The sequence below is a fragment of the Microchirus variegatus genome, assembly GCF_963457635.1.
Source record: "Microchirus variegatus genome assembly, chromosome: 12".
NCBI classification, from domain to species: Eukaryota; Metazoa; Chordata; class Actinopteri; order Pleuronectiformes; family Soleidae; genus Microchirus; species Microchirus variegatus.
The window spans coordinates 17,721,373-17,749,318 of record NC_139813.1 but is presented as its reverse complement, the minus strand read 5'-3'; the positions used below and the strand labels follow the sequence as shown (position 1 = coordinate 17,749,318).

Sequence of the window (27,946 nt, the reverse complement as noted above, 5' to 3'; positions counted from 1 at the left end):
CGTCTAATAAAGCAAAAGGAAACATAAAGAGATGTGTCGGTTTTGTCGTCGCTGGATTATTGATGACTTTTAAGAATGTAAAATGCACAGAATGTTTATTTCCACAAGGGGATGGTCAGAAAATTCAAAACAAAAAAAAGACAAAGTTATACCACACAGAGCACTGCCGATTAAAATGAAAACAGTTCTATAAAATAAAAAAAGGGGAAAAAAAAGACAACTGCCAAAGAATCCCTCAAATACGTCTCCTGCTGTAGAAACTATTTTTTAAAAGTAAGCTTGCACTCATCTTTGTACAGATATTACATTGATTTTATATCTTGAGCTCCCAGGGTAGACTGACACGGCGACAATAAGACTGGATACCAGTCCTGTGGCTTCCACTCAAACAAATATCTGGGACAAACTAACTAACTCCCACATTTACACCATGAGTAGTTTCTAGTCCCAGAGTTTGATTTGTCCGTCCCAGCCGCAGGTGATGACCTTAGAGGTTTCGTGTGGATGCCACAAGGCGCTGATGCAGACCTTGTCGTGAGCCTTGATCCTGTGGTAGAGCTTTGTGGTCTTCCAGTCCCAAATATTCAGCTTTCCATCGGCATCGCCTGAAACCACATAGCTGGTTCGAAAAGGAAGAAGAGGGGGGAGAAAAGGTGTGGAGAGAAGGGAAAGATTATTACTCTGCTAAAAATGACTTTTCGCTCCTTCTCACCTGCCAAAAAGTGGGAGTATGGAATTTGTTTATGTTTAGTCTAGCCAGGGTTTGCTGTGTTGCTATGGTTACTGAAAGGCTGTGAAGACACCTGTTCACAAACACGGGTGAAAGTGGCTGAATTCAGGTTTTTGTGACAAAATTGATTTGGTGACATCTCCTTGTAGAGTTTATAAGACAGATCATATAAAAAAGGCTGTTTCCCAGAGCTCATGTTTAAAAGGTCATACCGATTTCAATGGAATTAAATGGTTCATTAAAAATGCAGCATTTAATAATCAACTAATATAATATGTTAATGGGCTTCCTCAGAATGGAGCCTCAATCACAAAAACGTTGCCAGTATTTAATTTTTTTTTACCTCATGTCGGGGGAGAAGTCCACTTGACAGGCATAGCCAGCAACCATGTGACCCTTGAAGATCTTCTTCTTGTTTAGTCTGAAGCGGTTCTGGGCTCCAAAGATGAGGATCTGGTTGTCCATGGACTGACACGCAAGCCATTTACCTGGAGCGAGTGATAAACAAACAAATCAGTATCACATTTGTCTGACGTGTAGAGCTGCAACCAACCATTATTTTCGTAATCGATTAATCTGTCGATTATTTTCCCGATTAACCGATAAATCGTTTGGTCCATAAAATGTCAGAAAATTGTACACAAACCAAAATGAGTGAGGTTTAATGATTTCTTTGTTATGTGGAGCAAAGAAAGAAAGAAAATATTCACATTTAAGAACCTGAAACAATCAGAAATTGTTTTAATAATGAAAAAAGCTTAAAACCAGATTATCGACTATCAAAATATTTGACCATTCATTTAGTAATCGATTAATCATTTCAGCTACACACTCTTAGAAATAAAAATACTAAGTAGAACCATATAAGGTTCTTTCGGCTTGTCCTCACAGGAGAACCCTTTTCGGCTCCAGGTAGAACCTTTTTAGAAAGGTTCCACCTGGAACCCTTTTAAAACCCTTTATTCAGGAAAGGGGTTTTAAAGGGTTCTCTCAATTAAAATGGTTCTTACTGGAACCATTAGTGTTACCAAGAACCCTTTAAAAACCCTTTCTTCAGAAGCCAATGGTTCCAGGTAGAACCTCAGCCCTTGTAGAAGAACCCTTATTTCTAAGAGTGTAGTAAAAAGCATTTTTAATGTGGTATCATGATGCTGTCTATCACGACACTATAACGGCTCAGACAATGTGACCATCAACCAAAGTCAAACACTTAACAGATGCAATGTAACTGGTGGTAAAATGAACAAAGACCACAATTCCAACAAAAGCCAAACATAAAAAGTGGAGATTTAAGTGCGTCTGGGGGGTGGGAACTTATTCTGCCATGACAGAAGTGGCAGAATTGCTGCAATGCTGCGGAAAAATGAAAAGTGGTTTTTCATCAATGACGGGTTCCTATCTATTTAATAAAGTGTGTCCCCAGCTCTTGTCAAAGCTGAAGTCTTCCAAGTCACTCCACAGCGATAAGAGCCAGCACTTCAGAGTCGGAGCATTTACATGACTCTGGCTGCATTTACCCGAAAGGAAACATGTCGGAAATTATTCATGTGGTATGAGAAAGCGCTCTGTTGCCACATTATGCATGTTTTTGTGTGTGTGTGTGTGTGTGTGTGTGTGTGTATATGAGAGAGAGACAGACACCGACTTCCAACATCGTCATCCCAAACAAATAAGTAAAAACACTCCAGCCCACACATGTAAGACGAAGTATGATCGTCACTAATTACACCAGTGGATTGTGGTTGGCTGTGAATGTGGTCGTTGGGCGGGGCTGTGCGGGCATGGTGCCAGTTGGGCATTAGAGGAAATGCAATGGTTTGCCACTAAAAACACATTCATTAATCACAAGCTGAGAAAAAACAAATCATGTTTGGGGGGGGGGGGGGGAGACATGAATGTTGCCCACAGGGAGGAAGAGAATGAGACAAGCACACAATAGGGAGAAACAAATGACAGGTTTAGTTTGACAGTGTTTGTTGGATCCAACAGGGAATTCCTGATTCAAACAAGTCGGCATCTGTTACATCTGTTGATGTGATGCTCACAAAACTTGTTCCTGTCCAGGTTTGTGGTTTTACATGTTGAGAAGAAATTCCTAAACATTACGCTATTCATTTACTAAAATACTGTCTGTATAAACTTTTCCTCCTATGTTTTTTCTAGGGGTGTGCCAAAACAAATCCATTCACATTTACTACGATTCAGAATTCATATAACATGTCCCAGAATCCACTTCTGTTTTTGCAATATGTGATATTGATTTTATGCACTTAATACATCCAGTCTTGCAAAGCAGACTGGAGTAAATCATCCTTTGCACACCTATAGACTGAAGCAGAAATCACTATGAACCAAATTGGTTTAAAATTGAAAATCGATTATTAAATCAAATTGTAGCCCCAAAAATCAGAATCGAGTCAAATCTTGAGATAGTAAAAGATTCCCACCCTGCTTTTTTCATATTGAATTAACTTTACCTTATATCTGTGCACCCTCTCTTCGTTTTGTATATAAAAATAAAATAATTCTGCCTATAGCGCATGCAGTAGACAAATATCACCAAAACAAATTCATTAGGAATTATCTGAGCCCTTTTTCATTTAAACTCGCCTTCACGCTGGTTAACCTATATCACCTGAATCATCAGGACTTCGATTGCACACATTTCCACAGTCCAGTGGACAGAAATCTGTCAACACAACGACCGTGAACTTAAATCCCATTGTTTACTCGCTTATGTTCCTTTTTTTTTTTATCCCCACTGCAGCACACTGACATGTCATTAATTGAAAGTGCTGGCTGCTGTGTTACTCTGCTGTTCACTAACCTCGCAGCACTGCATTAAGACACGCTGGAGTGTTTGAAGTGCGCTCTGTGGGGCATTTGTGGCAGCTGGTGCACCCGGAGCAAATAAACGAGAATTGGTTATATATGTACGCATGCATGTGAGTGAATGAATGCATGTATCCCTGTCTTGATTGCCTAATTACTCCAAACTCTGCTCCTTGCGAATGTTTCCCGTTCATACCTCAAATTCAACTGAACCGAGGCTGCCATGTTTGTGTTCAGCTGAGCTATGGCCAGCAAATTCAATCTAGTAGTCTGGGCGTATGCTCTCCTGAGTCCTCTGTACTGTTCGCCTGGCTGAGTGTCTGCGAGTGTTTTGCTTTGATTTTACTACTCACCGTTGGGAGAGAGTGTCACAGCTGGCATAGAATGCATACTGGGCTCGGCAATGTACTTGAAGTCCACGGGGATGTCCCTGGAAAAGGAAAAAAAAAAAAGGCACAGAGCATCGTGAGGACCCTGGAAGACGGTTTACACAAACACTGTGAAGGGCAGAAGACGTCAAATGGAAAACATTCACAAAAAAAGGTGTGATTTATTTGAACAGGCAGTTGCTTTAACGTCGCAAAAAATCAATCTTAAAGCGATAGCGCTAAACTCATCTTGTTATCTGCTTCTTAAAGTGGAGCTACAGCTGTCTCTTTCTCTGAGAACTGACATCTCCGGGACACAACACCAAAAATGGACCTCGAGGAACTGAAGTAAACATTAAAGGGGCCTGTTTTCATCAGAGCTGATGTCTGTAAACTCCAGTCCCCTCTTTTAAGCCCTAAAAATAAACACTGTTTATGTTTTGTTGCCTTGAATATTTGCATTTAGGCTGACCTTTAGTAAAGCAATCAGGCTGAATGTCAAGAGACATACATTAGGAGCGGGCTGCATCTTGAATATCTTTAATGCATAGTGACTTGTTCTACAGTGGGACGCTATAAATCACGATACTGCTGTGTCAGGTACAAACTGTCGCACATATTTTTAAGCCGCTAATGAGCTGAGCACCAGCACGAGCCTCGCTTCCATCCTCATCTCAGACAAAAAAGAAAAGACATTTACATATACACACACACACGCACACACACCTGCTTATCTAGCCCACTACCCTGAGAATGTGTGATAGGCACATTTAAACACGAGATGTGCTGCAGTATACGGAGAGAAAAGCAGAAGATGAGAGGGAGGGAGAAAAAGAGAGTGATTTCATTCCGAGTTTGGAAACGGTACGTTCTACTTGGGCACGAATCAAATCATCCTTCTGATGGGACTATACGCACTGAAGGGTCGAAGATATGTATAAGATGCTTTAAAATGTCAAATAATTGGATTTAGTGTGTACTGTAATATGATGTATGTGCCATAATGTACTTTGACTGTGCTGCCTCACAGACTTCTCTAACTATGTAGCATTTCCTATGACCCCCTGGCCCTATCTGCCAGTTTTAGCTTCTATCACGATATGAGTCTGGTAAATTCAGACTAATGCTGCTATGTAACAGCTCTCAAGAGGAGGATCAGCTAAACGAAGGAGGAGGAGGAGGAGGAGAAGGAGGAGGAGGGGGGAGACGAAAGCCAAGAGCCAGGTGGTATCCGTGGGAGAAAGAGGGACAGTAAAGCCGCTCTTTAGACCAACATACCATTCGCCCGCTCGCTCCCACGCTGCACTTACAAACAAAAAAATTAAAAAAAGACTGTGGGAGCCCAACTCTGCTCCAGTAGACCCCGGGGAAATGTTTCTTTGACGCCACATATGTGTGGGCAATTTCTTTAACCCCTGACTTAATGTGCGGAAAAATATACAGAAGTTAATTTTTCATATAAAAAAATGGTGATGGGGGGTGAATCCACCGGAAGTTTCGTTTATCGGCTGGTCTTTAAATATTTATAATTGGTGTGAAATAAATACCAATAAATATGTATTTATCACCACAGTTTCTCCAAATTATGACAATTTTTTTCGGATTAAAAACAAATGTATGTCTTATTTCTAAAGTATCTATGTAAAAAAAAAAAGAAGGAAGGGCATTTTTATAAAGGAGAATGTGTCTTAGAGTCACCACCTATATTTTGTGAAACCTTTTCAAAATGCTTATTTGTTAACATAAACAAATGGCAGCAGGGACCAGGCTAGAGGGTGTAATTGCTGGGGCATCTTCAGAGTAGACTACTTAACTACTAATTCTGACTAACAGATGTGAAACTGTAGCAGGGGCTGTGTTTGCAGGCACAATAGCACTACATTTCCACAATACACTACAGCCTATTGCAATGTTCAAATCGCAAGAAGTGCAATATTTGTTAAAGCTAAAATGTGTGTCAAAATAGCATTTTATATTAATTTCTGTCTTGATCTATACAGGTCTTATTCTACAGACTGAAGAGAACATCTTCGTTTCTCACAGATCTGTACAAATATCACACAGTAATCATTATAAAAAGAATATACATATATACGTATATACATATAAACACATAAATACATATACATATATATAACTATATATGTATACATATATACACACACATATATACATATTACACATATACATACAAACATATACAGATATACATATATATGTATTCCCCATGTTATAATAACACGGCAGATTCTCTGAGCATCAAACGCAGCCTTCCATTATAAACCAGTCAAGTGAGATTATATATGTTTCTAATAATCTCAACAAACGCAATAAAGCAGTACAGTCAAATTCAAAACACTGCATCAGTATTAAGAGATGTTTCTAAGGAGCTTGTACTAACCATTCCCAGACTCGAAGACTCTTGTCATCCGACGTGCTGACAAACCGACGATTCTCATCCACGAAGGTGATGGTGTTGACGGCTCCCAGGTGGCGATCGTACTCCTGGACAACCTCGCCCGTCCTGCTGTCCCACTGTCAGAGAGACAGAAGGTGGGAAAAGGGAAACGGAAAAGACAGTGAGTAAGGTAAAAAACTGTGCAACGTGATGTAAAACTGTGAAAAAGGGAAACATAAACTCAAATGACGGGCATGTGGGAGTGAAAAGATTTAACTGCAGTGGTGTGATGACAGCTTTATTCTGTGAATGATGAAACATTAAAATGTAAAAACTAATCCAAACACATCAAACTGGCCTTCAGACAACAAACAAACAGGATTTATTATTTTCCCATTCAATTTATTGCTCTTTATTTGAAAGCATTTTGGGCTGTTCACAAAAGCAGCCATCTGTACTGCAGCTATATATATTTATATGTGTATGGACATAAACGCCTAATTTCAACTAAAGCTGAACTGACTTTTAAACACATTATTACAAATGAAGGTAAGGTGGAAAGTCAATGTGTATTCCCTTTTCACTTAACACCTATATTTTCTCTCTCAGGTTGTTACCGCTGCAGAAATCCAAGCTTTTATGAGTTCACCATCTGCTAATGGCTATTTTCTGAGTGCGGGAAATTGTCGAGATGATGGTATTATACGGTAGTTATGGATTTCAGCACTGTTTCACAGATTAAGCTTTTCACTTTGTGTCTTTTCCACCCTGATGAATCACTCTGTCTACTCAATCAGCCTATGATGCACCATTGGAACAAATTGGATGCGTGTAATTCATGGGACTGTGGGCACATGGGAGTATATACTACCGTTCTAAAGTTTGGGGTCACAGGAAAAGCACTTTTTTTCAATGAATATAACATTAAATAATTCAGAAATACACTCTATACATTGTTAATGTGGTAAACGACTATTCTAGCTGCAAACATCCAGTGTCCAAATGGTACATTGTGTTTGCTAATTGCGTTAGACGGCTATTGGATGATTAGAAAACCCTTGAAAACCCTATATTTTCTATTCATTTTTCAACTCTTTTGATGAATAAGTGCGAGTTTTAATGAAAAACACACATACAAATTGTATAGGTGACAAACTTTTGAACAGTAGTGTACAGTCATTCAAATGTGCATGTTCAGCTAGGAAACACAAGAGGTTGTGGTGGTGGGAGCTGAACTAAATCGTTCACAGTGCAGGACACAACATTGTTACCTGGACAATCTTCTTGTCAGACATGCCGGCCACAAAGAGGTTCTGCTTGTCCTCGTCCGGGTTGAACTTCACACAGTATGGCACCTTTCTGTTGGTGAAGCGGGAGATACATTGGCCTGTGGAGGAAAGAGAACTGAATGTCAAAGCTCCACACATAATCCACAGAGGCTTTTCAGAGGGCAAATAAAAAAAAAAGTTGTTTAAGAGGCAACAACAGCCTTGCAATTTTCAATGTTGCATGTTCTGTTCTGTTCTTGCTGACAATCGCAACTGAGTCATTTTGCTTTTGCCCATTCAGCAAAGTCGAAGCACTACGGGGCAAATGCTTCCAACGCTGTTGGAGCTGATCAGGAAATCAAAATGAGTGCAGAAATCAAAGGGCATTAAAGCTTGGAATAGAGGGTTTTCACTAACACCAGATTTCTGTGGTGTAGACCAAATAATCTGGAATATATTACCTCCTACACACAGTTATGTGTGTGTGTGTATGTGAACTGTAAGGGTCCCTGTTCTAACTGGTGCTACACAAATGCAGCAAATAATAAAAAACAAGCATTTGGAACATATGGCTTCCCATGGATCCTTTAATCAACAAGACGGGGATTTGACTCTTGTCTGCCCTCTGCTGGAAAGGCACTTTTTAGTTCACAGGGTAGATATAAAGACGAGAGAGGGAACTGTTAGCACCACTGAGAAGAGGGAACCATTACAATTGCTGAGACACACATACAAGGAAGGAAATCACTTATAACTCGGTTTCATGTTTAGATAAGCGCTCATCTAAAAAGCCAGAAAACATTTCGGAAAATCCAATACAATCACACAAACAAGGATCACATGAAATCCCACGCTGAAATTGAGTCACAGATGCCGGCTGCATTTTGAGTTTGTGTGAGATTGTGTTTTATATTACATAAGATCTTCATACATCTGGTGTCATTTACTTGTATCACAACAGAATATAGAATTTCAACAAATCTAACCATACATATAGAGAAATATAGGTTTGAAATAAATATACCTGTAAATATAAGTAACTAATATTATTGTGTTTATTATTATTTATTATTATTACTATTACTGGACAGACTGAATATCTTTTAAGTATAAAATGAATTTCTTCTTGGGGTTAAAGTGGAATAAATACAAACTTAGAAGAATATGCTGTTACACAAAATGTAAACATTAAAAGTTTTCAGCTTTCTACTAGCGTCAAAAATTCCAGGGACCTTATCTGGCCTATTTTAAACAAATACTAAATAAATATTCATGTCTCTGACAGTGGCACAGTGCAACTTCAGAATAATAATAAAAACAAATAATAAAAAAAAGTGTCTGCTTTTGAGAAAATGAGTCCCTTTTTATAAAACAAATTTCACATTAGATTGAATGCTACTCCTATTACAAAAATAAATCAAGCTATTGAGTTTATTATCCCTAAAGCTTGTAGACTCTTGACTGACTGTCGACTGAAAGACCATAAATCATTTTAGCTCCAGTGATTATATTCAAGCATGAATTTTTATTATAAAAAACATGCAGAAGAGAGGTGTTTTGTTTGAACCACAAACTGTGGCTCAGTGAGCATCATCGTACCTGTTTCAGAGTCCCAGAGTTTCAGATGTCGGTCATAGGCAGCGCTGAGGAACTGGGTGCCGGTGTTGTTGAAGCAAATGTCTCGTACTGCTTTGCTGTGGCCTAAGACAGAGAGTCAATTAACACATTTAACAACACATATTTGGTAAAACACTCCAAAGTCTTGTTCCCAGTCTCGTAAAAACTCCTCCTAATCCTAATCTATGCAACCTTTACGTCTTTCTTCCTTGTACAGCGAAGGTGATGTGAGGTCCCGAGGGGGATCTGCGCTCACATATGCGTCCCTTATTAAAGCTAGCTGTTATCAGGGTTGTGCCGTTTCCAAGGCGATAACAGGCCCCAGTGAGGCTAAGTGTCTACCTGTTCACATGCTCTCACGCTGCTTGCTGACAGACCAAAGACACCGCTGCTGAAGCTGCAGTGCAGACAGCCTTGAAGTGTGTGTGTGTGTGTGTGTGTGTGTGCGTACACAGGAACACAAATACACTGCAAATATGGCACACAATTATACGCTTTATCTCAGCCTGCATCTGTTCATAAAAGTACACATAATGATGTGTATACTCATTCATACACGTCCCCGCGGCCTCATGTTTTATCCGTGTTTTCCTATCATTTCGGTGATTCTGACAAATGCGTTTCAAATTGTGTTCACATTCTTATTATGGTTTGTTTAATTAACGATAATAAGCAGGAAGTTGCATGTTTTTAGGGCATAAAGGTCAAAATTAAAGTACAACTAGTTAAACGATGTTGTTTATCGAGGTAATGCTGATTGTGAACAGGATTAACATTAACCTGACAGAGCTTCTGTGTCTCTGAGCTGCAGCCTGCATTTTTTTCTTCTGAAATTGTAACCACTATGTAATAATGATTAGAAAAATGTGTTCCGAGTCACTGCTCCCAGTTTGTTCTCATTTCCTCCATTCAGAATCTCTCCCTCTCCTTGTTGTGCAGTGGCAGTGTAATGTCGTGGTTTCATTCACAGGGTTCGTTTGTTCGAAAATAAAGTGAATTTTACAGTAAAAAACCCCGGTTGTGATTAGATTAGAGTGTCTGCGACTCACTGAGTTTGTGGGGAGGAGAGAGAGGAGCAGCTGAACACAACAAAACCAGATAGTATCCAGTCCCGCGACCCACTTTTTGGTCCTAGCCCACCATTTAGGAAAGACTGATCATTGACGAATGATGTAACAGCCTCTGTCACCAACAGTTGTGGTAATTAGTTGCGTTTGCTTGAATTGTTGCAATTGCAACAATTGCGAAATCCCGGAGGGACTTAACAAGGCAGCGCAGAGGAAGATAAAGACATTGTTGTACTCTTGTAAAAGGAGGCATGTAGCAAACGAGACATCAAACTCAAAGCACATTAGCAACAACAAAGTCAAAAGCTAGCATGTTTTCATCATTGTAACCCATCTATCCATCCATTATCTACCGGTTTATCCTCCACCAGAGAGTCGCAGGGGGGGTTGCTGTGCCGATCTAATAATAATAATAATAGGCGAGATAGGCGGGGTACACCCTGTACAGGTCACCAGTCCATCGCAGGGCCACATATAGAGACAAACAACCATTCACTCTCACTCTCACACCTACGGTCAATTTAGAGTGACCAATTCACCTAACCCCCAAAAGTCTGAATGTTTTTGGACTGTGGGGGGAAGCTGAAGAAAACCCACACACACATGGCAAGAACATGCAAACTCCTTGCAGAAAGGCCCCTGTTCCAACCAGGGCTCGAACCCGGGTACTTCTTGCTGCCATCATTGTAACCATTTACTTCTAAAGTTGCCAATATTTATTTTTCAATTAACATCCGTACCTCCATCTCTGCCACCTCTCCTACACACATTTCCCAAACAGTGACTCCAGCCAGTTTATTCACTCTTAAATTGTGCTCTCTCTCTTCCTGTACACTCAGGTTCTCTCTGTCCCTTGTGCTCTACCTTGCCTGTTCGTTTCCTCCTGCCCCATGGACTACTGAATTATGCATATTCTGTGAAGAAGCTGACAAGCACAACCATGGCTGCAAACAATCTATATTCTGACAGCATGCTGTCTCCGAGAGTGACCTGCATGCATTAGACTACTCCCCCCCCCCCCAACCCAATCTAGTCAAGAAAAAAAACTCCATACTTTCTGTCAACGGTCAGCAGTCTTGTCAATATTTCTCACCTAATTCTGAGTCTGTGACTCCTGTGTATTAGCGAAAAAAAACGTATTTGCTGATGATCAACTCTGTTACACGTAAAAAGATTATACATACAATTTAATGCATTTGTCAAAATGTAACCGATTTCTGCTTACTCACCAATAAATGTGCGTATGCACCTCCTCTCATTGTACACTTCCCACAGCTGTGGAGAGAAGTAAATAAATGAATCGGTTAATGTGATGGTTAGCTGTAAATCTTCTCAATAGCATCTCATTAATCAACCAAAAAACAAAGAAAAGAAAAGAACAAATATGAGTGTAATCATTAATGAGTTTGACAACTGTAAGTATTTACCTTGATCTTACAGTCCATGGAGGAGGAGAGCAGCAGATGACCAGAGCTAGGAAACAATCGGATTGCACTGACACCCTGGAAAACACATTGATTGGTTAAACTAAATTAAAAAAAAAATCTCCATATTTTCCATCTCAATTCTCAGCACATAAACACACTGTGTATATTCATCATCTTGATATTGATCATTTGGACAGAGACCAGACATGGACTGCTAATTAAGCAGTTTTAAGGGGCAATATCAATTGAGTCATAATGCAAACAGGGCAGAACAATTAGAGACTCTAAAAGTTGATATAGTTCCCCCAAACTCTTCTGTTTCTGTGCAGCACAGCCCCAGCCCCACTTCCAGATCCTTATTAGCCTTTCATACTCTTTGTATTTCAAATTAGACTCAGAGGAGATGTATTTGTTCTCCACATAAAACACAGAGGAGCATATTTAAAACTCTCTCTGAAGCTTGAAGTTTGAATCAGATCTTTCTGGGGAGTTACCCATTCTTTGCCTTTACATCTAACTCATAAAGACAGTGTTTTGAATGAGACAGAATAATCTTGGATATGTCAAGAACATGCTGTGCGTATAAGGCAGTGTTATCATTTTATTCAAAAGCGCCCTGGTTTTTAGTCTGCCTCTGCAAATTGTACAACAGCGGAAATTGTTTTGTATTTGTATAAAATGACAATCTGTATTTTTATCAACACTGCAATAGTAGACCTTATCACCAGCAGTGCATTTGTAGTGAATAGGTTAGAAAAAGAGACATCCAAAGACAATCAAAAATATTTCCCACTGACCTTGGTGTGTCCAGACCAGACGTGGATCTGTTTTTTAGGCAGATAACACTTGTCTGGAATATTGTCGGCGCGCAGGTTGGTGCCCACGTCCTGCGGTGCATGAAGGTAAGACCTGCCCTGGTAATCATACATGTCTTTAACTGTGGGAAGAAGAGGAAAACAAATGTTTTAAAAAGCCTGTGAATACATCCTGTGGCATCATGATACTTTGTTTTAAAGCATCATCATTTCACTGAGTGCATAAACAGTCAAATGTTAAAATTAGAGAGAGCCCTATACCATGGAGAATGGTCTTCTCCTCTGCTGGAGCATCTTCTTCATTCCTTCCTTTCTTCTGTCTCTTGGCCAAGATTTCATCCAGCTCTTTCTTCTCTTCCTGTAAAGAAAAATGAACCGACAAGAGTTACACCTGAACACTTGTGTTCTTAATAAGTCAGAGAGACAAAGGCTTAACTTCAATCTTAACAGCATTCATCAACTTTGTTTTATAATAAATAGTAGTAGTAGTAAAAAAAATACCTCAGATGGTTTAGCCAGATCTCTCTCATCTGCATATTTAGCCCAGGGTCCAAGGAAGTTCTCGATCTCTCCTGCATCTCCACCTTTAACCTTTTTCCTTTTCTCTGATTTTTTATGTCCACTCTCAAACACAGTCAAGCCTTAATGGAACGGAAAAAGGTTAAAATGGATATATTAGATTATCAGATCAGATGAAAACAAAACACTTGAAAAAATGTATTCCTTTTATTTTTATTACCTTTATTTTTCTCAGCCTCATCCACTGCACCGATGAAGCCAGTCGAGCATACCTGGTGCGTGTCGACAGAGGGATCTAACGCATAACCTTGAGTGGAGAGATTTATAAAAGGGTCATTAAAATTCAAATGGGAGTCCATATATCGATTACATCAACCACGCTGATGATAGAGGTCACACATGGGCTTACCAAAGGTGGAGAAGGTCCTCCGTTGCTGCTCAAACATAAAGTCGTTGACGTGAGCAGGTTCTGCATAGCCAGACAACATGTTTCTGGGTGCAGCCATCTGCTGGCTTTTATACGGGTTCATTGGCCCAAACTGTGTGAAAGTGACACATAATATTATTAGAATGCTACATTTGTATGCACCCCCACAAGGAACAACAGCTGGTATGCTCCTTCTCATTGATTCCAACTTAATGAGCCTGACTTCAAAATACAATAAAAGCCACAACCTGATGAGAAGGTGGCTACGGGAACACGCCATAAATTAACTCAAGGAGATAATATGAATCTTACAGAATGCTACTATGAGAGCAACCCCAGTTAATGTAGGATGAATGGATGGTTCAAAACCCAACATTTAGATTAACAACAAGCTCAGTATTCTAATGTACTTGGTGCCTCATCAGGGGTACAAAGATGCTGCTGCAAGGGGGAGCCAGAATGACAGGTCAGGGGAAGATTCCATCATCAAATGCCAACACCCAAGATTAGGTGCCAAGCCCCAGTAACAAAAAAGCCCATCAGCACGAAGGCAGCTGACCAAAGAGATAGGATCATAACCACATTGAAATCCTGTAGGAACGCAGCTAGCAACAGCAATATCAAGAAAAAGTAACATGAGAAGCTTGAGCAATACAGATGGCTGAAAAACTAATTTGAGAAGATGTGGTTCGTGAAGGCAATTCTGGTCCCAGGACTATTACCCCTAAAATAGGGCTGCAACGATTATTCGATTAATCAAGTAACAATCGCTTACTAAATTAATCGTCAACTATTTTGATAATCAAATACTCAGTTTGGGTGTTTGATTTTGATAAATTAAAACAAGCTTGCTGATTTTTCAGTTTCTTAAATCTGAATATTTTCTTATTTCTTTGCTCCATATAACAAAGAAATCATTGAAACTGAATAATTTCTACACGACATTCGAAAACATCATAATTTCCAGGTCTGATCAACATTTTGCACACCAAACAAGTACTTAATCAAGACAATAGTCGTCAAATCAATCAATTATTATGAAAAGTTGCAGCCCTACTGCTCCAACAGATTCCAGTAACAACAGCAGCTAAGATACTGTAAGAAAACTCTAGTAGAGACCTGATCTTTGAAAATACACTGCACAGCTGGAGTATATACATATAGCATTCAAAAATGTGTGTGATGACTTTCAGGCACTTTCTGATAATAGGCATCATAAAGGTCATAAAAACTCAAATACACAAACGTAAGCATATAGCAGATTCTCTTTAGTATCATAATACACAAGTTATTATACATATACTTAATTGATCTTGGGGTTACATTACCTCGGGTGCAAACAAAGTTTCAAACGTGGGGTTATGAGTGACTTCTTTCAGCGAAGGGTCCAGGTGTGTGCCCGTCTCCACAGACTCCTGGGATGAAGATGAACAAATCAGTAAATGTATGTTTAGTGTTTGAAATGCAGGATTCACTTCGTTCTCTCACATTTAAATTACAACTTATATACGAATTTGACTATAATGCTAATTGCAAAGACTAAATCAGTCAACTTTTACTAACAGCATCCACATTAAATATACCTTCATTAATTATCCAACTGCACATACGCGCAGTGTGTATTATTTAATAATTTAGCCACCGTCGTTGTCCAACATTGTTTAATGTTAAGCTAACGAACGCTAGCTAGGTTAGCTTACCTTGACGGCAACTTCTGGAGCAGAATTGAGAACAGCCAACGACATCGACTGTCCGGACTGGAGAGGTTTGAGGTGGGCCATAGCGTCCGGGTCCATCGGATCCACATTATCGGTACTGGAATTAGATTCAGACTCATTTTCGGAATCCGAATCGTTGCCGTAAGAAACGAGGGAACTTGTGGCGGCAGACATGTTTGATGTTGTGAATTCGACGGAAGCAGGAGGGCGGGACTTCCGCTATGGTACGCAATAAAAAGTAAAACGGAAAACAAAAGCGTTTAATTCTAAAATATATATTATTTGAACTTTTTACAACACATGTATCCTCCAATTTGACGAGCTCCTGCTTCCCAAGCACTTTAAGTCCAGTAGTCGCATACAAACATTCATATTGTAACAAATAAATAAATACATCAGAATAAACATGGGATCATGCATTTAACTAGGCTGAAATTGTTTTGTGACTTTGAAAAAATGAATCATAAAATGAAATTTAATATTTAAAGTGTCAATAGTTTTATATTAAAAAAACTGTTTTTTTGTACAGTTGTTCATCAGTAACAACGAACAACACAGCACAGGAGATCGATATATTCCGCAATGATGAATTTAATCGAATATTCCTCTCTGTAATCTATTGGACAACACCAAGTGACAGATTCAGACGATAAACCAACACAGAGAGCGCGCACATTCCCACGAGGAACCCACCACCGCATATCAGTTGCACGGGATGCTTTCTCGCGCCCCAACAATAGAGTGGCTCGTACCATCATCGCGGATAATAACGGGGTAGTTCCCCGTCTCATTTAACGCCGTTTCGCCTTGTATGCGTCGCACAGGGGTTTACGTGTCGCACGTAGAGAGACGTGGAGCTTTTTGTTATTCCATTAAATTCAGTTTCGTTCCAAATAAAGCGACCTTTAAAGCCACTTCCATCATTATTTTATCGGAGAATCCCTTTGGCAAGAAGTCCCTGGGTTGGTCTCCGCCGCCGCCTCTTTCCAGCAGGAGTACATTTGATTCAAGGGACAGTACAATCATGGATCCGAGCCGGGGATTTAAAGCGCTGGATTCGGAGGCATGCCCTGCTGCTTAGTGAGGATGGAAAGGACATAACGGGGATTTTAAACAAACATATCAGGTAAACAACACAAATATTGACCATTCTTTGTCGTGGAGTAACTTACGTTTTCTACTGTAACGTGAAAATGTCTGACTTTTGCCTCAACGTTATTGCTATATTCACCACAACATCAACAAACTGACATAAAACACCGAGCCTCCATGTTTGTAACCTTAGACTTAAACTGGAGCAGCAGCTTGACTATTAACGCTCCCGGTAATTCAACACTGCTTGGCCATGTACGACCGTACTGCCACATTAACCCAGGGCACAGGTGACAAAAGGTGACCACACGATGTTAGACTCTCTCGTGTGGCACCGGAATCGGCAAAGTGTACACGGTTATGAATGAGTAAATTAAACGTGCAAGATGTTGGAACAGGACGCTTTGATGGGTGATGATGAACTGCAGCGGCTCCACATCTGCATGAGGAGCTCCTGCAGCAGCAGCAGCAGCAGCAGCATCTTGACATAATTCAGGCATATCATAGTGGTGAGAAACCGGGAGTGCAAATATTTGCAATGCCCCCCACAAATTAGCTCAAAGAAGAGGGGAGAGAAAAAAAAAGCCACATATGTTAGTGCATTTAATCCTCCCCTTGGGTGAGTTGTTGAGTTTTCTGTTCGCTAAAGCACAATGTAGGCGAACCGCTGACATCGGCAATACGTGATTTAATCCCCCCCCCCCTCCACTAAGAATGCACCGACTCGCCTCAGATAGAGGAGGATTGGGGCTGGGGTCTATTTCAGTCAGCGTTGGTTTTGCAGTCATGGGGGGATGGTAATCCGTCAGCCCAGTGAAAATCATGCTTTACGAAATATGAAACCTTCTTTGTACTACTACAAAAAAGTGTACATGAGAAGGAGCATTTTCCTTCTAGTCGTTTTTTTTTTTTTTTTTTACAGTTGTAGACAGTTTAGAGGTAGCCCTGTGGTGCTGTGTGTGGTATATGACCATATTATTTACGTTTTAAGATCCATAAGGAAACATGCAGTTTATGCATGTGGAAGTGTAACAGCAGAACATTGGTTGGAGATGAATGAATTACAGTTAGAAGCATCATCTGCACAGCCATTGATAAAAAATTAAAAAATGCTGCTGCTTTCTGACAGTAGATTAGTGTAGCTCAGTTTGATCGTCTTCATGTAATGACACACGGAAATCCACGTCTGGAACGGCCACCAGAATCTAACCGTGGGCCGTTACCTACGTCCTCAGAACATTTCATCTTCGTACATTCTTTTCTTTTTCGGAGTTCTACCGCTTACAGCCAAACAGATGGACGCACAGACAAACGTGGCCAAAAGGTAATTATAGAAAATAGAGATGAGATTGGGGCCAAGTGGAGTGTAGATCTAGTAGAAGCTGCATGAAGTTTAAAGGAGTATGTTAAGATAAAATCCTTACTTTCCTCATTTCAGATTCTAAATACCACACAGTTATCAATACACAGTAAGTGGTGATTCTGAGCTCTGCACCGACCAAATGCAAAATATATACGATTCTTTAAATCAAGGTAATTTTGATGCATAGGAGTCGCTCTAAACGTACACAATAGCCAGGCAAGTCTTCTGTCTTGCAACGTAAAAGAGCACTGCACATGAAAACAGCCCTGACTCCGTGGATAAAATAGACTGAATAGACCTCTTGCAGCTGTTAAAATGATCAGCGTGCAGCAGCAGTGGCGTCCAAGTCTTCACGTGACGGAATGGAAGCTATAGGTAGATTTCACAACATCTCAGAGACATCATACACCTACAGTGTTGTTGAACACTTCAAGGTGTTTTTCTGTCTTTGTCTCTTACCCCCAAAGAAATGGCATTTCATCAAAGTAAACTTTGCTCAGTTTTCCTAGTATGTGTGCAGAGGTAATGCATGTATGTTTAGGCTCCCGGTGCTCTGTTGCTGTTAAGCTTATAGAAAGCTCTTTTGCAACTGTACTCACTGAGATGTCGCGTGTGTTTAGAGCTTTGCAAGAAAACGGGTTGCAAAGTTGAAGGATCCAATGATCGCTCTGTTCTGGCTTCACCTTTAGGTGTATTCCCAGAATATAACCGAAACACATTGCCCTGGTTTTGGTGATCTCTTTGCTGCGAGGGATGACATTCCTACGCAGATTTCACTTCTCATTTTTCCATGTGTTTGAGAAGGCCTTCGCCGTGAAAGAAGAGCTTTGGCGTGCCTCCTGTGGGGGGGGGCTTTTGGACCTCTCTTATTTGTTGACATTGCTCTGATCCTCTGCCAGTCTCTGGGTTTCTCATGCTAGCTAAGGAAGAATATGCCTCTTTCTTTAGCCGGCGATAGCAGCGAAATACAGAATACACCCAACATCCCTCACGGATGAATGTGTCACGAGAGCAAGGGCGAGAAAGATGAGCGGCGACTCTCGTCGTGTGGAGGAGGTGGCAAGAAGGTGGGTCACGGATTCTGGTAAAAAACAAAAAGCAGAGAGGCCAAGATTTATGTGTGCGCAATGTGCAAACACCCCTTAACATGCCATTTATTGGAGCCACAGACAGAGCTCCTATCTCCCAGCTGTTAGGACGCTCCAGAGGCTCCAACACACAGACGCTATTGTTCTTCCTCTTGGCCAGACCCAGCGCTCTATAATACTGCTTCTGTCCGTGATCTGAGATGCCCTGACAGAGGCACACCAGGGCTTAGTTACTCACTTTGACTAGTGTTCCTTGTGTCTTACTGCCACTGCCTCCACCTCCCACTTCTGCCTCTTTGTCCATGTAAATGTCCATCGTTGTGTTGACATGTCGCTCGCTCTTTGACAGTGTTTACAGTGACTGTCTCTCTGTGTGTGTGTGATTCTTTCTGCTTATTAAAAACTCACTTTCTCAGTTTGAGATGCTGTCCTGGTTCAAAATGCTCTAGTACTTGTGTACAACTTAGTAGATAGGAGTTGATATAATGTGCTTTAACCTTGTGAAAATATAGAATGTTGTCGCAGATATCATTTGCTCTAACTTGTTGTTTTTCCTTGCTAGTGCAACCTTTCTGGCATCAAAGTAAATATAGCCATGTAAATACCATTTTCAGAGATAAAAGCAAAGCAATTTAAGTTGAGTTTTTGCTTGACAAATTAAAATGTGCCATCTCATATGCATAACACACGTGACACAGTTAAGCCCACATTATACTTCTACAACTGCGTAATGCGTTATGCAACTGCGTAACCACGGAGACCCCTCGAGCCTTCATAGTTCTCCATCGTGGTGCCAGATACGCACTTACGCAATTTCCCGCCCAATCAGTAGGGGTCGCTACACTTTTAGAAATAAAAGTGCTAAGTAGAACCATATAAGGTTCTTCGGCTTGTCCTCATAGGAGAACACTTTCTGGCTCCAGGTAGAACCCTTTTTATAAACCGTTTTGGAGGGTCCACTAAATGTACCGAGACTGATGGCAGGCAAATTTAACAGTCTTATCGGACCGTTGAGGGACATGGACAAAGAAACCCATTTCGGGTACTTCCGAATGTCTGCTAGCAAATTGGATGAACTTCTACGCCCTGTACTAGCTCATATTAATCATCAAGGCACCCACCGCATGCCCACTGATGCCGCCCAGAGACTGACTGAGGACCAATCGCAGCCCTTGCGGTCTCCGTTGTCCCTTGACGGACACTTGAAAAATATTTCATGCTCTCCGGCGACGTAGAGGGCTCTCCGAGTATAAATTGGGCTTTATGTGTTGCTTTGTAGTTTTGGTTTTTCCCAGTCTTCTTGTCGTGCTCCTCCATCTCCCTTTGTCTCCTGTGCCATTCTCTGTCTTTCATATCGTCCTCTCACTTTCACTCAGGGGAGCAGAGGGTGTTGTCTGGGTCTCTCAGTGAGTTCACAGGATATCTCTGAAATAAACTTGTCTGAGTGTGTCACTGCCAACGCAAAAACACAGCCAAAAAAAGCAAGTGTGTCTGAGCTTCTTTTACTCTACTGTCGGAGGCTGAGTTTTGCTCAGTTTTGTCCGTGTTGTAAATTAAACACACACACCCCCCCTGCTGCGCTTCTCTGTCTTCTTCTTATTAATGTTTTTTTTCTTCTTCTTCTTCTTCTTGAGATGAAACCACTCTTCTGCCAACATTTCAGAGAACAGCTGCCGTGTGTCGAGTACATGCAAACGTTCTGTCACTTCAGGCTCTAATGAGCTGAGGAAGAGATTTGTCATCATAAACATTGGTGTTTCATATGTGCCAGTCGCAGCTTTGCAAAATACACAGGGGGTATATATGCTCATGCTTTCCAGGTTTTAAATGTATGTGGTGAGATTGTATGGAAATGTAGCGCTGCAATAATTAGATTTAGATTTTAGTCAAAATTTAGATAGTAAACAGTGTATTTTAGTTTCCTCAGCACAGTATAACCATAGATTATACTTCATAAACTTCAAAAACTTTGGGCCAAAGTACTGAAATTGGATGTGTTTTTATAAATAATCTTTATGCTTCAGGTAATCCTTATGTTTGGTTTATCTTAGCAAACAGTTACAGTGTAATGCACAGTCGCAATCCTTAAAGGTCACTGTGTATTTCTGCTCTCGCTGTAAATTCTCCTCACAGACTTTCGTAGTCTCCGCAGCTGCATTCAGAGAGTTTTTTGCATTCTATTAGACTTGAATATGCAAAGTTAAGCAAAACTCCACCACGATAGCTAACACAACATGTTGTATTTTTTTACCTATTTTGGTTTTCCTCGCTCTCTCTTTTTGAACATCAGTGTGCTCAGCTCTGATGGGTTATTATTGAGCCAGCCCTGGTCGTCATGGTGATTTGCGATGATTGATGGAAGCCGGAGAAAATGGTGAGGCGAGGCACGTTCGTCCCCGGAACGCGACTTGAATCCCGCTTGTCAGGACTCAGACGCTAGTATTCAATTACAGACACAGTGAATTTTCATTAGGGTTTTCATAAGCAGCCATTTTTCTTCTCCGAAAAGCCGTACACGAAGAATACCAAGGACGAGGTATTGCTCTCGAGACAGTGAAGTATTACAGATAAGAACAACATAGAAAGTAAAAGGCCTTTGTTTATAATTTAAATCTAGTCTTGTTGCAGTTAACAACCGCATTCAATCATCTTCTACTTCTCGTTTGTCTACCTTACACGAGAAATGTTGACAAAAATAACCCCTTGAATGACCAAGAGCATGGCTTATGTTACCAAGGGGGGCCGAGGGAAACAGTAGAAAGTGTTATGAAAACAGAGGGAGACCAACAGGGGAAGTACCCTCTCAGCTTCCTAGTGTGTTTGTCCACAGTTTCACAGCAGGGGTTCCTGTGCACACAAGACAACTGCTGCTCTCTATTTGGAGCCAATATTTGGCTGTTCATTCACAGCTCACAGCGAGGATCCAGCTCCGCTTTGGGTTTCCATGAGGCCTGAACACAAGGCTTGTTTGATTTTGGGGCTGGATTGAAGCCCAGCAGGGACCGCGGGTATACTCGTTTCCTCTATCTTAGTTAGGGTGAGATCGGAAGTGGAGGCAAGCCCTCCTTCCTTTTTCGTCTTTGATGATGAGCAGGAACGGCCAAATTTACTTAGAGAGCCTGCAAAGTGCTTAAATTCTCACTTCTGACTCAGGCACCCCGCAGAAAAATGTGTTGCCAACCACGTTGTTAAAATGTTAATGATTAAAAAATGTGTTAAAAAATTAGGTTTCATATCATGTAAATTTATTCTACTTTAAGAGTGTGGAGGACCTGAACACACTCACACATATACTCACTTTAGTGGATACCAAAGTCCATGAATGTCACCGTGAGAGTGAAATCTCTGCCTTTGCTTTACAGGGACTTAAAATCCTCTCCTTCTATAGTCTTTTGAGTCTTTCATCTGTATTTGCTTATCTTACTGGAGTGCTGTGAGTTCACTGGGGTTCAACGACAAATAATTGCTGCCAAGATGAGGTCACATGGAGGTCAGGAAAGTCTTAGTGGTCGAAGACACATTTACATAGGACAGAGAGTCAGTGAATGAGTGCTATGGGTACACTCTTAGAAATAAGGGTTCCAAAAGGGTCCATTTTAAGAACCATTTTGATCCAGAGAACCCTTTAAAACCCCCTTTCCTGTATAAAAGGTTTTAAAAGGGTTCTTGGTGGAACCCTCCAAAAGGGCTCCTATGAGGACAAGCCGAAGAACCTGATATAGTTCTACTTAGCACTTTTATTTCTAAGAGTGTATGTGTTCTCCTATGACAGAGTCTATGACACAATTCTCAGCGATATTATAATGAAAGCAGAGCCAGCCTCTCGTGTCATGTTATGAGTAATGATCTGACAGCAGTCTCTTACATAACTCTTTCATTTACATTTGTGTTAAGGCCTCTGTTATTATATAAAAAAGCAAAAACCTTCTGTTTTTGCACTCATGTACATTGATGCTTAAAAGCTACAAACGTCCACAGGAATCGTCTCGTCGTCCTTGTTCTGGAACAGTGGTCTACAAGTGTTGAGATCACATGCAGTTTCTTTTTTTTTGCCCTAGCGCTGTTGGTTGGACAACAAAATGGCGGATGTGTTAATCAGATTCATGGCCTCGGAGGTCCAAGTGTAGCCTTTCAACCATCCAGCTGTAAACGTGAACCATCATCCTCTTGACATGTCCACTCACTACTGCGCTGCTTTTATTAACCCTGAAACTGCTGGTTGTGGAATGGCTGTGCATCAAAGATAGCGTTTTTGAGATGCTTTACATCCTCTGCTAATGGGATTTATCCACGGACTGACATGGATTAACCTACACTAGACGATGATTGGCCTGATTTCTGTCCCGATCTGATCGTGGGTGCCTTCTGATTTTAGGCCGATTTAATCAGATTATTAGTCTTTCCGATTTCAAATCAAAGTATTACACACATGTTTGATACTAACGACTAAACAGGGATTGGGGCGTGAGCAGAACTCCGCAATAACCGATGAGAGTTGAGGTTTTTAATCGGTCTCGCAAGACGTATCACAACCGAACGAGGACAGTCCACCTCCATGTCTGTTTACATTCTAAAGTCACAAGATGTCCCAAATCCCTGGAATCTCCTCCCTGAAATCACCAAGTCTTTGACCTACTTCCTGACCTAGTCTGTGCTTTCTCAGGATTAAAACATTGACAATCGGTTATAAAGTTTGTTGTCTCTGTGGTCCCCCATCTTTTTAAAGTCAAGTCAGATTTAAAAATCCTCTAGTGTGGGGCAGACTTTACCTAACTCTAACTCAGATTTGAAAAATAAAGCTAAGGAAGTATGACAAAAGAAGCAGTCAGCCACCAAGGGACAAAACTACCATATCTTGTTCTATTAATAATTCTATTAATATTTTCCCTAGAAGTTAGCGGAAGGAGGAAAATAGACAATAAAGCACAGCACTAATAGGCGCTGGTGAAACTACAAATCTTGCAGCTTTTCCTTTTGCAACAGGAAGACTACGCCAATTTTTTATGTACAGTCTATGGTCAACAGTGCTCTTGCGGTCTAAATTGATCGTTACACGCATATTGTATATCTGCTCCTCCATTTGCCTGCCAACATACGATCAAGGAGGAGCTGATACTGCACGTGTGGTACGAGACAATGCATGAATCTTAACATTTATGGCTTAATTATGAATCTAGGTGGGGTTTTTTTCTACACAGCTCAAGTAAAACTTGGACAATATCCAATAGAGTTGGCCGGTGAAAATGTTGGATAGGATAACAGGCAATTTGCAGAATCTGAAAAACCATCCATCCATCCGTTAATCCTTTGAAACAGTCGCTGGAGCCTTGACCCAGACTCGGCGGTGGCAAACGAAGACATTTGTCTGTGGGGTTTTTTGTTTTTGTTGCACCTACTGACCTATTATATGACAGATATATATCTAAATTTAGTTAAAACACTGTGATCAAGTAATCACAGAAGCGTCAACAGTCTTATGCACGCGTACAATCCACACACCATGGAGAAGGACTGCAGTACTAACAAGGCTAAGTCCGTTAGCAGGTATGTTTTTCCGGAATTGTAGGACACCACGAGGAAAGGACGGGTCAGGATGAAGGGGCCGGGTTCGTCTTTGATCTTTTAATTAGGCGAATGATTCTCAATCGATCCCAACACTGATTGTTTAACTTAGCGTAATGCCATTAGCGTACGGCACCAAGTCACTTCGTTAGCTTAATATCAAGCTAGTGTTTGCAGTTAAATGAGCTTGGTGTGAGCTGCCTTCCTCCCCCCAAGTTAAATATCACATGATGGGTTCATCCAGCGGTGGGCGATAAGGTCAGAGGTCATTTCACTATTATGTGCGGTGGTATAAATGCTCGAGGCGAGAGCCTGGTTCTCGTTGAAGCCTCAAGCCTTGATTATACTCGCCGTAGTGTGGGTTATACCCGCCGTAGCGCACAGGGCGCGCTCCCTTACATTCATGGAAGGAGATTGTTATAACGTTACAAAAAAAACGATGTTTTTTGCCGTAGGACGTGAAAAAAAACAGGGGGATCGCTTTGTGAAGGGCAAAAGACGAGCCCATAGAAAGAGTGGTGAGTGGGAAAAGCCCTCCCGGTGATTCAGGTGGATTATGGGATGTTTGTCCAAATACGTGAAACACAGAGAGACGGACTGTCATTTTGAGACCAACGTACGCGATATGCGGAAAGTTGTTGTTTACTATTGTTGCTAGGCAGCAGACGTTTACTGGCAGTACAAGTTGAATGTTTTGGTTGTACGCCCTCTGCCGTTGCAGCGAATACTGCAATGAACAACGTGCTGAACAACGTCTCCGTACATACTTGTATGGTCATGCAGCGCCTGCGTAGCCTCGCGCCACGGCGTCACCTGCAAGTATAAACAAGGCTTCAGGAGGACAGATAGGTGCTGGCAGACTGGCCTCACTGATTGGACAATTGCTTACTTTTCCATTTGCCGTCTTTGCTATTCTTTACCAGCATCACGCTGATACTATACAGTATACCATATTCTTCACCCTTTTTTTTTTAAATTCCTACATTGCATAAGCGGCGTCTCCTGACACCAGCCAGTTATGTAGTCAAATATGTATTTGTTGCATCGCTGTATGAGGTCTTGACCAGATTTGTAGTGATTGAATTATTTATTAGTTTATTTGCAAAGCAGAGTTCAAACAGAGGTAACAGGGCTGTTGTTCACAAGGCCAGACGTTGAATACAGTACGGATCGAGTATAAAAGTAGAGTTTAAATTAAGACTGTATTTATCTAAGGAGAAAAATATTTGCAGGATATTTTTCAAGTCGGGTTTGGTGAGTGTTTCTTGCAATGGTTCAAAAACCCCATATAAAATAAATGATGTTATTGGGAGTACTGTGACAAGAGAAATGACTAAATTGGTCCAGTGATCCATTGTTGTCCTTAATCCCTCTCCCCGGTTTACAAATTGATTTGAACTTTATCATCCGTTCTTCCTTGTGTTACCTTTGATTTCCAGATAGAAAATTAATCCTTTCAGGGTTTGAAAAAAATACACCGTTAATGAAGTGTTGGGTAACTTAGTGCACGCACACATGCACAAACTACTTATGAGCATGCTTGGGGCATGTGCCCACCGATAAGAGAAGAAGAAAAGGGAACCAAGTGAAGAGAATAGGGAAGCGAGATGCTATTGTACTGGCACTAAGAATTTGATTTTATTTCCCCTTTCAAGCTGCGTTGATTGGAGATGAGCAGAGAGCCTCACAATGCCCGAAAGCAAACTGGAGAAAAAGGGATTGAGAGGTGCTTTTGTACCCACTCTGTGTCCCATTGTTACACATTCAGCCTTCACCAGGGACAAGACACAACATCCGTCTGGATCCACTGATCGAATCTATATGGATGAGCAGAGTGTCTGCGTAGATTGCAGCCCATATTGTGATCCTCCGTATCACACAAACTATATGCAGACACTGCATCAACTTAAAAATTCTCATTTTCGTTTTTTTTTGGAAGAGGAAAAACAACTGTCTGGCAGCAGGCAAAGCAAACCAGGGACTTTATCACTGTTCAGTGTAATGGCAGAGTGAGTGGGTAGCCAAAGTCCTAATTGAGTCAGTCTCCTGTAATGCTGTTAATACAAGGCTGTTAGACCACATTTCTGTCTTCTTCTGCTCTGGAGGTTCCGTCTCTCCACCTTTCAACGTTGGCCTCGCTGTGCCATTTTAGAGATGGATGGAGTGGAGGGTGCTGCAGAGATGTCATGGGACTCAGATCACATGATGCCTGCAGCTGATTTCTTTGACTCCTAATTAGCACACGGCTTCTATAGATGGAAGAAGTCCCTGAGGTGACCAACCCCCCTGGTCCCGCTCGCCTGTGGAGTCTGTACGTGAGCACGTGTGACGTAAGAATACGATATTCTGAAGTTGGCCTTAATTCGTCTATGTCTTAAATCCTTCTCATTTAATTCTTAAAGGTTTGATTGTTCAATCTGCTATATGCAAATTAAAAAAAAAATCCTCAAGCTTGAGAAAATAAAATATACATTAAGAGGCTCAAGGGAGAAATTCTTCCAAATTTGGCAAGCGTTCATTACTCATTTTAATCTCCTGCACTGACTGCCTTGTGACTCACTCCATTATGTACCTGTCATTGGATTGTTTATTTTATTTTAATTTTTTTGTGATCTGTATTTGGTCACATTCCACCATTTAGCATATTTCTTGAGATCTGTGTGTGTGGAGGTGGGAGGTGGAGGTAGAACCTTTTTTATAATGGTTCCACCAAGAACCCTTTTAAAACCCTTTATTCAGGAAAGGGGTTTTAAAGGGTTCTCTGGATCAAAATGGTTCTTACTGGAACCATCAGTGTTACCAAGAACCATTGAAAAACTCTTTCTCCGGGAAAGGTAGATTTGATTGTACAACTTTGTTGCAAGCCACAAAACATTCAAAAAATGCATATCCTTACATCAGGATACAGTAGATTTCCTGTTGTAATGCTTCTTTTAAAAAGATTGCACAGTGAATATTAAACTGAAAACTCAAATCAGGTTGTAATTTTCCCCCAAATCATTTGGACCTAGTAGATACATTTTTTTTTAGCTCTGTCACCTCAGCAAGAAAGTTCTAATCTTGGTTCATCCGGGGCCTTTTTAGTGTGGAATGTACAAGCAGACTGGGGATTCTAAAATTGCCTGTCGGTGTGAATGTGAGCATGAATGATTGTTTGTTACTGTATGCTGACCCTGCGATGGACAGCGGTGACCTGTCCGGAGTCCAATTGTCCAGCGGCAGCTGGGATTTAGTTCCAGTTCCCTCCGCAATTCGAGATAGGCCGTTGATAATGGATGGATTTCTCTTTTTAGTTTACACTTGTTTTTTTGGGGGGGTTGTTATTTTTCACCTACATGGCCAAACTATTTCTGAGCAAAATGTGTCGTTCTTTTTGGAAAGCGTTCTCGCTCACTTCATGAAGTAGAATCAGAGAAGTCTTTGATCAAAGCAGACCTCTGTGTCACCTCGGTGGTCAGCATCGCTCTTCTGTTATTCGTTGGCACCACCCCAGACCTCCTCAGAGCAAGGGCACCTTCGCTAACCCTCACCACCCCATGCTCTGCCAGCACTTTGTCCCCCCCCTGTGCTTTGTCTCTCACGCACACACACTCACACACACACACACACGAACTTCATTTCACACGCAGTCGAAGAGACAGCCTGTAAAAGATTT

The 27,946-nt window shown here is 41.0% G+C and overlaps 2 protein-coding genes across 2 annotated transcripts in view; one reads left to right on the top strand and one right to left on the bottom strand.

Annotated features, from left to right (window-relative positions):
* Positions 1–91: 91 nt before the first annotated feature.
* On the bottom strand, positions 92–15,370 carry cdc40 (cell division cycle 40 homolog). Its single transcript, XM_083899229.1, has 15 exons — positions 15,169–15,370; positions 14,797–14,883; positions 13,451–13,580; positions 13,262–13,348; positions 13,024–13,163; positions 12,784–12,880; positions 12,505–12,644; positions 11,708–11,782; positions 11,510–11,555; positions 9,196–9,297; positions 7,600–7,715; positions 6,332–6,465; positions 3,916–3,992; positions 1,074–1,218; positions 92–619 (listed from the first exon to the last, which is right to left on the bottom strand). The coding sequence occupies exons 1-15, from the start codon at positions 15,358–15,360 to the stop codon at positions 442–444; spliced, it is 1,746 nt and encodes a 581-aa protein (XP_083755355.1). The 5' UTR covers positions 15,361–15,370; the 3' UTR covers positions 92–441.
* An 857-nt stretch (positions 15,371–16,227) lies between these two features.
* wasf1 (WASP family member 1) overlaps positions 16,228–27,946 on the top strand; it is a 58,139-nt gene continuing 46,420 nt past the window's right edge. The window contains exon 1 of the mRNA XM_083898833.1: positions 16,228–16,312. The gene's annotated coding sequence lies outside the window, so the exon portion shown is untranslated. The remainder of the gene's footprint in view (positions 16,313–27,946) is intronic.